General features: G+C 55.0%; 1 protein-coding gene across 1 annotated transcript; it reads right to left on the bottom strand.

The window, feature by feature from the left end:
- Positions 1–1,044: 1,044 nt before the first annotated feature.
- CELA3B (chymotrypsin like elastase 3B) lies at positions 1,045–11,124 on the bottom strand. Its single transcript, XM_077837561.1, has 8 exons — positions 11,085–11,124; positions 10,384–10,469; positions 8,597–8,694; positions 4,478–4,612; positions 3,564–3,700; positions 2,676–2,821; positions 1,442–1,594; positions 1,045–1,098 (listed from the first exon to the last, which is right to left on the bottom strand). The coding sequence occupies exons 1-8, from the start codon at positions 11,122–11,124 to the stop codon at positions 1,045–1,047; spliced, it is 849 nt and encodes a 282-aa protein (XP_077693687.1).
- Between the last annotated feature and the right edge of the window lie 355 nt (positions 11,125–11,479).

Below are 11,479 nucleotides of genomic sequence, written 5' to 3'. Positions count from 1 at the left end.
AGATCCCGCCAACCCCCTGCAGCCAGGCCACAAATCACTACCCAGCTGCGGACTGTCCATTCGCTGGCTCTGGTCACTTCCTCCACGCTGTGACTGCTGTCCAGGCCCTGCTCTCGTGTCCCCGGGGCAGCAGCCACACGGAGGAAGTGGCCAGAGAGGGAAGTGACCACCCAGTCAGCAGCCGCTCCCCATCCGGCAGGTGCCTGGGAGGCGCTTCGTCCACCGCCCAGAGGAAGTGAGAGCGCGGGGGGCCCAGACCCTTCCTACGACCCACCATTTGGGGTGGGGGTGTCCATTGCCACAGCACGTGGGCGTGGCTCACACTCCCCGCCACGTGCCAGAGGTTACCCAGGTCCGGGCCCTTGCCTGACACAATCTGCCCTTCTCGGTGCACTCCAACAAGGAAGGGGAAAATGGTTGCCCCCCAAATCACCTGCTAGGGAAACAGAGGCCTCAAAGGCCCAGGCCTGCTCTCAGTGATGCCGGTTTGACACTTGTAGAGTTCATCTGGGCCAGTTTGTGCCCTGAGTTACACGGGTGTAAATCCAGAGTCACGCCACTCACTGCTGTAACTGAAAGGGGAGCCTGTTCCCAGACTCCGGAGGAACTCCGCCGATTGGCACTGGGAGCAGTGAGATCCAAATCCGGCCCCAAGGGGTTAACGTGAGTGACGCAGCCAGAGCACAGGGCAGCAGAGCTGGGATGATAGCGCGCAATTCCAGCTTGCAGATGCATGCTCAGCTGCCAGGCCAAACACCTCCCTGTGCCTGCCTTGAGCCCCTGCTCGCTGCAGGACAGAGCTCACAGCCAAGCCAGATATTCTGTCTCAAACCATCCCTGTAGCCGGGTGGTGCTGCAGGCCACCGAGCATCCTGCTTACGGCTCTGGGCCATGTGCCCAAAATGCCGGCTCCCAGCAGACTCCAGGGTCATCACGTGTGTCAGTGGAGAAGCACATCCGAGCTAGTTTGCCTCCAATATCTACTGTGCTGAGACCAGCTCTTCCAGGCTCCAGATCTTACAGAAACCCCTTTGCAGGCCAGACTCAGCTGTTCCTTATTTTGCTCTGCAGTGACATGAGCTGCGTCTGAGTTCCCAGCTGCCGGAAGAGGTGAGGCGCAAGGGGGACCAGAGATGATATCACATGCTCTGAGGGGCCCTGCTTGCTCAGCTCTGTGTGTGGGGCAGCTGGCTGTGATCTCTGGATGGGGCCCGTGGCACTGATCTCGGCTCAGAGCCCCAGGAGGACACCACTCTCAAGGGTGCAAATTCTGTTCATGGAGACAGCCCCAAACATTGTCCATCTGGGGCCTCCCGTCCTGTCCATTTACTGTGGGTGACCTCCCAGAACCCCCTGCCTGGCCATTTGATTTCTCCCTGACGCTCCCCAGCAGAAGACCTCCCTCCCACTGCCCGCGCAGTAACATGGCTGGGGGTCTCACCTCTGCAATCCAGTCATCAAAGGCAGAGACACGGGTGAAAACGGTGGGTTTCTTTAAGGTGTTGCAGCCACGGGAAGAGACAAAGCTGGCGATGCCATGCACCTGCCATCTCCCGTCAGAGGCCCGGCAGTTCAGGGGGCCACCAGAGTCACCCTGAAAGAGAGCCAGCCCCCCGTGAGTGAGGGTGTCAGATCCCCGATCCCTCACTCACCGCCTGCTGGGCTACAGCTGTGCACCAGGCTCTGGGGACAAAGTCCAGCACGTCACTGGGGCCATCTCCAAGGCTGTCACCGCAGGGAGGCCTACCCAGTGCCTTGAACTCTCTCACCCAGCACTGGCTGTGAAATGCTCAGGCGGAGAAGAGGAAAAATATTCCAGTGCAGCTGAGTCTGACCTCGCAGCCCTTCTCCGCACTGCTGCTCTTAGTCACGGGATCAGGCGAACAAAGACAAGGCTTTTGCATCCGCTGTGCAGGAATGTCTGAGCAGGAGTGTTACCTACGCCTGGGGCAGGGTGAACAGGGAGCTTTTCACTCAGATGCTCCTATTCACCCAAAGCAAATTTCCAGCCTGACATGTGTACCATTAACAGGTCTCACAGCATTGGTGTTACAGCCTCACTGCTCTGGCTTCTCCTCCCTGACTGGCTGACGTGTAAGTCACCAAGAGACCAGACACGGTCAGCTTTACAGTCCATCTGTGGTGCGCTTGCAGTGCCAACCGCCCGCTGTGTGTCCAGAAGTGACAGCTACAGCCCAAACTGCAGGCACCAGCTGATTACCGGGAGAAATGGTGAATTACTATGAATCACACTCACAGTTCAGAACTTCCCAACCCTACAACTGATGAGCAGAGAAACATGGATAAATCATTCCCTGAAAGTTCCTTGCTCAGCTAGTCTAATGGGCTTTGCCTGTGGGGAAGGGCAGCAGGCTGGGCACCTGCCTGCCAAAGGGAGCCAGCCTGTCAAAGCTGGGTGTAGGCTGGGTGTAGGCTAGGTGGAGGTGGGTTTCTGCCTCCTGCGACTTTCCTGTACTTTGGTGAGTGCTGCTGACAACAGTGACAAAGCATGTGACCCCCTGGTAACAGCTGAGTCACCCCTGTACGTTGGGCGAGTGGGCGTGTGCATCGGATGCGGTAGTTTGGTCAGACAGATCACATGCGCACACTTGCTTGCACGCTAGCCAGCACTGCACCAGTGGTGTCCGCCACTCTCTTTCTAGCCCTGTACTCACGTTGCAGCCTGATCTGATGTCCCCGCCAGCGCAGACCATGCTCTCTCTGATAGCGATGCTGCCCCACCAGTCAGGCTGGGTGCAGTGCTCATAGTCCACCACCGGGAGCAGAGCCTGCTGCAGCTTGTTAGGGAGGGATCCGCCAGCTGCAAACAGAAGATGCACCCTTACCCAGTGACACCAAGCCCAAGTACTGGGTTCGAGTCCCACCTCTCCTGATTCATTCAGGGCTCTATCCCATGCAGCGCTGAGCACTCCTGGAAGCTGTTGATCACCTTCAGCTCCAATGGAAGTCAGTGGGAGCTGGGAGCACTCAGCACCTTGCAGGAGAAGGCCCTGGGTGATGTTTGGCTCCTGCTGCTCCTGACACTCCCACAGAACCAGAGAGAGCCTGGGCTGGTTGGAGGAGCTGGTGATGAACTAGGGAACCTTCACTCCTTCCTCCCCAGCTTGACACCCTCTCACATGGGTTCCAGTCAATGCTCACTGCTGTCTGAAGGCTGCTTGCTGGAGGGGCGGGTGCCCATCCAGCTCTTAGGGGAAAGGTGACCATGTCCCAGAATAACTAGTTCTGGCGACACAAATTGGCAGCCTCAGCAGCTGCCCTGGTGGCCCTTGAGGAGGCCCCCCTAGGCCAGGATCGAGGCACATTGGCAAGGGGCAATGCATGGGGAAGAAACCCTGAGCTGCCCATGCTGCACTTCATTTGTGGAGACTGGCCTCCAGTCTCCGGGGCTGGAGCTCTGCTGCCACTCAGTGCTAGCGAGAAAGAAAACCAGCCAGAGGAACAATTAACTAATTGCATCCCTCCAAGCCGCGTCCCCAGCGTGGCTGCCCTTGTGCTTTCCCACGAGAGAGCTCCCCGGGGCAGAGCAGCCCGGCACATACTGTAGAGGCGCCCCCAGCCAGTGATGTAGCAGGGATAGTTGTTGGGCAGGACCTCGCCTGCGGGCGGGAGGCAGCCCAGCTGCACTGTGTCGTTGAGCTCGGCACTCCGGGACAGCTTGATCAGGGCAATGTCGTTGCTGCAAGAGAACGAGTCAGAGCTCACTGGAGGGGCAGATGGCTCAGGGGTCTGGCAATGGAGCCGTCTGCCAGCAGGCCGAGCGAGAAGCCACGGATGTCACAGGGCAGCAGCTGTTATTGGCTCGGGGCTCAGTCCAGTTCTCCGTGGGATAGGTGTTCACAGCATGACAGACCCCCCCTTACAGGCAGCCTGACCAGAGAGGCCTGGAGACTGCGCTTGAGGTGTCCCCACGGGTTGAGGGGGGTGGGGGGCGGGTTGTTCTCCTGCTCCATGGATTGAAGACATCCCTGCCCAGGGCTAAAAACCCGCCCCTTGCACCACGAGGGGGACAATATGTCCCTGGCACAGAGCTTGGCAAAGAGAGCCCGGGGGAGCCCACAGCCCTGCTCACCGGTCCCTTCCCAAAGGAAGGGCAGCGTGTGCTGATCAGGACGTAGACCCCAGCCCTGTCGCGTCACAGGCCTGCCCAGGGCCTGCTCTGCTATGAGGGGAACCCGTGGCCTGGGAGCCAGCATGGCAGATAAAGCCACACTATTCCCCTGCTGGCTTTTTCAGCCCCTCAGCACCCACCGGCCTGAAGGGTGCTGCCCACGGCACCAGTGACAGGCCCAGGGCCCTTACATGGGAACAGCTCTGTGTGTGTCTTTCCCTCCCCAGCCATTCTTATAAACAGACTGTTCCCTGCCTGCCGCTGCCCTCCCTGGGATCCCTGCCGCCCCCAGGCAGCTCAGAAGGGAGGGCAGCTGCAGCCTGGCACATGCCTGCATTGCCTTACCCGCAGGCCGCGCAGATGGGCTTCCAGCGAGGGTGGACGAAGATGTCCTCACGATTCACCGGGATGTGCTGCTCAGGGCCCTCTGCCACGCTTCTGTCATACTCCCCCAGCACTACCTTGTAGGTGAGGGATTTACTGAAAGGAAACCCCCGAGAGCCTGTGAGGAGACAGCTCGGGGATCGCAGCAGGGGCAGCATGGGGGGGGCAGCCTGCAGTGCCCCCTCGGGCTCAGAGGGGTTGGAGTCCCGCACACCACGCAGGAGACATCACCCTAGTCCCTGTGTCGGCCCCTAGCCCATATCATGATCAGCAGCACACACCCCAGCTGGCACGGCCTGGCCCTGCGGGACTCGGGGCCCAGACAGCCCCTCATGCGGGGACACACAGCACAGGGACACTGTCGTGGCGGGACTGGCCCCTCTAAGGAGAGTCAGGGCCACTCTACCCATGATGGGCTTCTTTAAAGAGACTGAACCTATCTTGAGCCCCCTTCCCCCATAGTAATTAGGTGCTCAGCAGCTAACTGGTTAATGAGCATTTGGGCCTGTTAAGGGGCTCCCAGAGCTCAGCTGAAGGAGGTGCTCTTGGAGGGAGGGCCTGGGAGCCTTTTAACAGGACCAGAGCCTCACTAAGCAGATGAACTAAATGAATCATCCCAGGAGAAGGGGAATGTCTCTGAAAGACTCTGCGTGGGCGGGGAACCCAGAACAGGGGCTGACATAGATGTAGTTTGACTTCTATATTTGGGGCTCCAGACAGGTCAATGGGGCCATACATGGAGGGGACAATTCCGTGCCTGCCCACAGAGGCACCATTTCAGATGGGGGGTGGGGGGTGCACAACTTTAACTGTGATTCCGGGGGGTACTTAGGCAACTGAAAACTCTAGCGTTTTTGCAGATAATAACTTAGAAATTATCTGATAGGAACACGGTACCTAATTCCTATATCAAGAAACAAAATTAAATAAATATTAGACCCACTCAGCTCTAATACTGACATGCTCTGACACCTTGTGGGAAGTCACTTAAAGGACACTGGTTGGGTTTAAAATGGTAATGTCTATTCTTACTCAGATACACTTACTGAAGTCAGAAGGGGCCAGCATGATCACCTAGTCCGACCTCCTGCACCTCGCAGGCCACAGAACCTCACCCACCCACTCCTGTAACAGACCCCTAGCCGCTGGCTGAGTTACTGAACTCCTCAAATCACAGTTTAAAGACTTCAAGTTACAGATAATTCACCATTTACACTAGTTTAAACCTGCAAGCGACCCATGCCCCATGGTCCATGCTGCAGAAGAAGAAAACCCTCCAGGGTCTCTGCCAATCTGACCCAGGGAAAAATTCTTTCCCAACCCCAAATATGGTGATCAGTTAGATCTTGAGCATGTGGGTAAGACCCACCAGGCAGATACCTGGGAAAGAATTCTCTGTAGTAACTCAGAGCTCTCCCCATCTAGTGTTCCATCTCCAGCAATTGGGGATTATTGCTACAGGCAGTCGCCGATGGGCCACACACCATTGTAGGCAGTCCTGTCATAGCATCCCCTCCATAAACTTATCAAGTTCAGTCTTGATAGCCAGTTAAGTTTTTTGCCCCCGCTGCTCCCCTTGAAAGGCTGTTCCAGAACTTCACTCCTCTGATGATTAGAGATCTCTGTCTAATTTCAAGCCTAAACTTCTTGATGGCCAGTTTATATCCATTTCTTCTGGGGTCCACATTGGTGCTTAACTTAAATAACTCCTCTCCCTCCCTGGTATTTATCCTTCTGATGTATTTATAGGGAGCAATCATAGCTTCCCTCAGCCTTCTATTGGTTGGGCTAAACAAGCCAAGCTCCTTGAGGTGCCTCTCCTAAGGTAGGTTTTCCATTCTTCAGATCATCCTAGTAGCCCTTCTCTGCACCTGTTCAGTTTGAATTCATCTTTCTTAAACATGGGAGACCAGAACTGCACACAATACTCCAGGTGAGGTCTCACCAGTGCCTTATATAATGATACTAACACTTCCCTCTCTCTACTGGAAATACCTCGCCTGATGCATCCTAGGACTGTTTTAGATTTTTCATGGTCACATCACATTGACGGCTCAAGTCATCCTGTGATCAGCCAATATGTGCAGCTCTTTCTCCTCCTCTTTCACTTCCAACTGATAAGTCCTCAGCATATAGCAAAAATTCTTGTTGTTAGGCCCTAAATGCATGACCTTGCACTTTGCACTATTAAATATCATTCCATTTCTCAAAAAGAACAGGAGTACTTGTGGCACCTTAGAGACTAACCAATTTATTTGAGCATAAGCTTTTGTGAGCTACAGCTCACTGCATCGGATGCATGCAGTGGAAAATACAGTGGGGAGATTTTATATACACAGAGAACATGAAACAATGGGTCTATTACTCCAGTTTACAAGGTCATCGAGATCTTCTTGTATGGTATTCCGGTTCTCCTCTATATTGGCTATACCTCCCCGCTTTGTGTCATCTTCAAATTTTATTAGGACACTCCCACTTGTTGTGCCAAGGTCATTAATAAAAAATGTTTAATCAGATCCAAGACTGATCCCTGAGGAACTCCGCTAGTAACCTCCCTCCAGCCTGACAGTTCACCTTTCAGTAGGACCTGTTGCAGTCTCCCCTTCAACAAGTTCCTTGTCCACCTTTCAGTTCTCTTATTAATCCCCATCTTCTCCAGTTTAACTAATCATTTCTCATGTGGAACTGTATCAAAAGCCTTCCTGACATCCAGGTAGATTAGATCTACTGTATTTCCTTTGTCTAAAATATCAGTTCTCTTCTCAAAGAAAGATAGCAGTAACTTGTTACCACCTCTTGAATAGAGCAATTGAATCAACTGTAGAAAAATCTACAATTACTTTCTATCATTTAGGCTACTCACTTTTTGCAGTTCACCAAGCTTGGAACAGATCATTTAACTTTAGGGAAACTCCTAACAGCCCTTTCTTATCTTAATCACCCGTTAATCACTCTGTTTAGAAACAAAATTCTGACTCCCTGCCTCTGGGGCGCAAGCTGGGAGCAGTCTCCTGTCTCCTCTGCAGAACTCATTGCATTGCACACTCAGGCTGCCTGCCTGAGGCTTGTGTGGGAGAGGGGGCAGCGCCCTCCCACGCCTGCCCAAACTCCGCCTGTGAGGGGACCATGCCTGCAGGGCCTTGCCATGCCATGAGGGCGTGCTCGGGGACAGCACTCTGCCACAGGCCCAGCCTCTGCGCGGGTCCCACTGGTGAGCAGTGCTAGCTAATAGCCCTGTGCTCGCAGTAAGCAGCTCCGGCCTCTGCTGGGAGAAGCAGACTCTGTGCCGCACCTCCTGCAGCCAGGCCGGAGAGCTCAGGGCAGAGTGCAGTGGAGTCACGGGGGCGGGCGCGGTAGGAGCATGGTCCCTGCGGGGTGTTTCTGGGTGATCTTCTCCTAGTGCTGGTAACCAGAGCGCTAATGCTTAGTGCTTATGCAGCCCTTGCTGGGCCACATCCTGCTCTGAATTGCATCGCTGCCACCACACTGACGCTGGGCGGGCAGTTGGGATTGTCCCCCCATGGCAGAGATGGAGGGACATGGCCCAGGCTGCCGAGCGCGTCAGTTACAAGGCTCCATGTCACTCAGTTCTCTCCATCTTGGGGGTCTCCACTGCCGGCCAGGGTCAGGCGCTGCTGGAACTGGCTGCTGCTGCTGGGAGGGCCCATTACCCGGAGTGGAGCATGTCTGCTGGGAGGTCTCATGGCAAGGAGCAGCTCACTAGCCATGGCAGACCAGGGCCCTGTGGCTCCTGCCCCAAGACGCCACGGTGCGTCGGCCGCACTACATTCTAAAGAAAAGGAGGACTTGTGGCCCCTTAGACACTAGCCAATTTATTTGAGCATAAGTTTTCATGAGCTACAGCTCACTTCATCGGATGCATGCACTGCATGCAATGTACTGGCTACTCCACTGAATGCATCCGATGAAGTGAGCTGTAGCTCACGAAAGCTTATGCTCAAATAAATTGGTTAGTCTCTAAGGGGCCACAAGTCCTCCTGTTCTTTTTGTGAATACAGACTAACATGGCTGCTACTCTGAAACCTAAATTCTAAGCAATCGGAAGAGGAGGAGGCTTACGAGATGCAGTGCGCAGCCGTCATGACCCATGTGGGAGCGATGAGGGTTCCCCCGCAGGTGTGTTGGAAAGCACCGTCCCGCTCGTACTGCAGGGAGATCTGCCAGGAGACAAGACAGGGCAGTGGGGGACGTGCTGTGGAGCTCCAGGGCTCTCCGGCTCCACTGTGGGGAGGCTCTGAACAGTGGGAGCTTTAGGGTAACATCCCATGGAACCCACCCCAACGACCATGGCCCATCGGAGTGCTAGCAGGGCTCTGGTAGCAGCTTTGGCCTGGCCCAGGTGTGGTGCCAGGGTGCTCTCTGGGGGCTGTGGATGCATGCAGCGGAGGCTGCTGTGTGAGTTACCATGGTACACAGTCTGCCAGGGCAAAGCCTCTCCCTGCTCGCGCAGCACCAGGGGGCAGCAGGCACTGAGGGGCTGACCCACACCCACTGAATGCCCTGGGAGTTGAGGGGAGCAGCTGGTCTCTGGCTCCCACCTAGCACTCCCTCGTGCCCACCCCTGGCAGAGCCCTGCTCGTGTCAAGTGACTAGAGGGGCTTCAGGGGGCTCTTTGGGGAAGACTCTGCCAAGGTGCTGCTGCCCCTCCCAGTGAATTTTGGGGCTTTTCTGCTTCTCCCTCTGCCCGTCAGTGCCATGGGCTGGAACATGGGCACAGACACAGAGCTGCGATCAACTGTTCACGGAGAGAAGAAATCCAGCTAAGAAAGGCAAAGGCAAGGAATCCACCGTGCCCTCCCCAGGCTGCTGTGAGCTGATGCTTGACAGGGCTCTGATTTTCAGAGGGTGGGGCTCAGCTATGTCTGAAACCAGCCCCGTAAGTGTATCCTGAAGCTTGTGCCAATCCTGGCCTTGCGCTGGCCAGTCTGTTAGTAGGGGGTGTGGAACGCACACCGGGGGACCCGCAATAGGCACAAGCTGGGATCCAGATAAAACAGCAGCAAGAATTTCATGCACATCAGATGAGGGACTTGTTCTCCCAGACCATAAGGTCAGTGGGGGGTTGCCTAAGGATTGCAGGGCAGGGCATTAACCAATGGTGAGTTTTGCTTCTTCAGGACAGCCGTGAGGAGAAGGGATGAAGAAGATGGAGTTTCTGGTCCCTTTAGCTCTCCTTTGCTCCATAACTGGGCACCGATTCAATATCCCACCCCACCCCCTTTGCTTCACCTGTCCATCACCACAAGAGCTTGGTGTGATCAGAGCAATGCTGCAGGTCTAACCCCCCAACCCCCAGGCCTGGGGAGATTACAGCAGGGTGAATAATGGAGTTTTTTAGTCACTGGCTGCTCCAAAATTTTGGGGTGGGGGGAATTTCTTATCGACCGAAAGTGAATTTTTTTTCGGATTTTCAGGAAACCTAAACATCTGAAGAAGAAATAGATAACGATGCAGCCGTGTCAGGGTAGGACCATGTATCCGTGATGGGTCAAACAGAATATTTCATTTTGCTTTTGAGTGTTTGCAAATGTTTTAATTTTTTTTAATAAACTGGAAGTACTTTTGAAAGATTCACTTTGAATTGAGAAATCGAAACATCGAGCTTCAAAAAGTAATATTGGGGAGGGCTCCAAAAAATGTTTTCAATATTTTTCTGACCAATCAAATGCATCAAAATCAACACAAACATGGGTAAGGCTTCTGCCAACCCAAATCTGGATTTTTCAGTGGGAAAAAAAAAGTTTGCTCTGAACCCTAACACCACGCACTAGTGCAGACGGTGCGATCAGATCGAGCCTCGTTGCTGATTGGCTCTCGCCGCGTCCAACGGGGTGGATTTCACTCACCTGCCAGGGCCAGCTGTAAGCCACAGCATCCTCTCCATTCACCACCCTTGTGTGGGGGGAGTAGACTGGTGTCCCACACCCGTGGGCTGGAGGGAGAGAGCACTGTGCATTACACAGATGGCAAAGGCACCAGACCCTTCTGCTGAGCAGAGGAGGCTAGACAATGGGGAAGCGAGACATGTGGTCATGCCGGCTCACCCTCTCCAACCCAACCCTGGACATCCCCAGTAGGGTGACCAGACAGCAAATGTGAAAAATCAGGCAGGAGGTGGGAGGTAATAGGAGCCTTTATAAGAAAAAGACCCAAAAATTGGGACGGTCTCTATAAAATCGGGACATCTGGTCACCCTAGTCCCCAGTCACTCCCCAGTCCTGAGGTGGCGGGGCAATCCCCTGGCCCAGGCTCTCCATGGGATGGTTACCTTGCCCCATGTAGGCCTGCCCAGGGTTTCATCCCCTCCTGAGCCAACCCATCTCCACATTTACAAATGAGGCAGGCACCAGGGCCCAATCCCCTGACAGCACCTTGCACAACCTCCGCAAGGTCGAGGGCGACCGGCGGGCTAGGCACAGGAGGAGCAAGGAGAGCTCTGTGTGCCCTGGGGCTGCAGATGGCATAACAGGCCTTCTTCCTTAAGTATGTGCTCTGTGCAGGGGCGCTGGGGCAGAGGAGAGAGCCTTCGCTCTAGCCCGTTTCTTACCACCAGCCGCAAGCAGAATGGGGATCAGCAGCCTCAGCATCTTGGTCAGATGGTCCCCAAGAGACACAGGGCCCTTTAATACTCCCCTTTATCAGAGGCTGCAGGGTAGGGAGGTGCCTAGCAGCTCCGAGAGCAGGTGTTGGAATATCCTGTGCCCGGGTGCAAGGTCACTCCGAGGAAACAGGGCCCCCCTGTCCTGCACCTGCCCGGCCTTGGGCAGATTGGGCCATGGCCAATCAATGGCTGCCAAGAGCGTCACTTAGCAAGCAGGCTGGGTCACAGTCAGGGTGCCCTCTAATTTTTCTCACCCTGTGCGGAATGGCTTTTATTATGTGCGCCACTGTGGAGGTGAGGTGTGACACATGACCTCCACACTGGTGCACAGAACAAAATGT

The sequence above is a fragment of the Eretmochelys imbricata genome, chromosome 18 (genome assembly GCF_965152235.1).
Source record: "Eretmochelys imbricata isolate rEreImb1 chromosome 18, rEreImb1.hap1, whole genome shotgun sequence".
In the NCBI taxonomy this organism is placed as follows: Eukaryota; Metazoa; Chordata; order Testudines; family Cheloniidae; genus Eretmochelys; species Eretmochelys imbricata.
The sequence above is the reverse complement of the archived record's forward strand: the minus strand, read 5'-3'. Positions and strand labels throughout refer to the sequence as shown.

Bases quoted from the DNA above. Each gene is read 5' to 3' on its own strand.
- CELA3B (XM_077837561.1), bottom strand. From the start codon at position 11,124: ATGCTGAGGCTGCTGATCCCCATTCTGCTTGCGGCTGGTG. The intron at 4,613-8,596 runs GTAAGCCTCCTC...GTTTCCTTTCAG, and splicing joins ACGGCTGCGCACTGCATCTC to TAAATCCCTCACCTACAAGG. The intron at 3,701-4,477 runs GTAAGGCAATGC...GTTCTCTTGCAG, and splicing joins CCCATCTGCGCGGCCTGCGG to CAACGACATTGCCCTGATCA.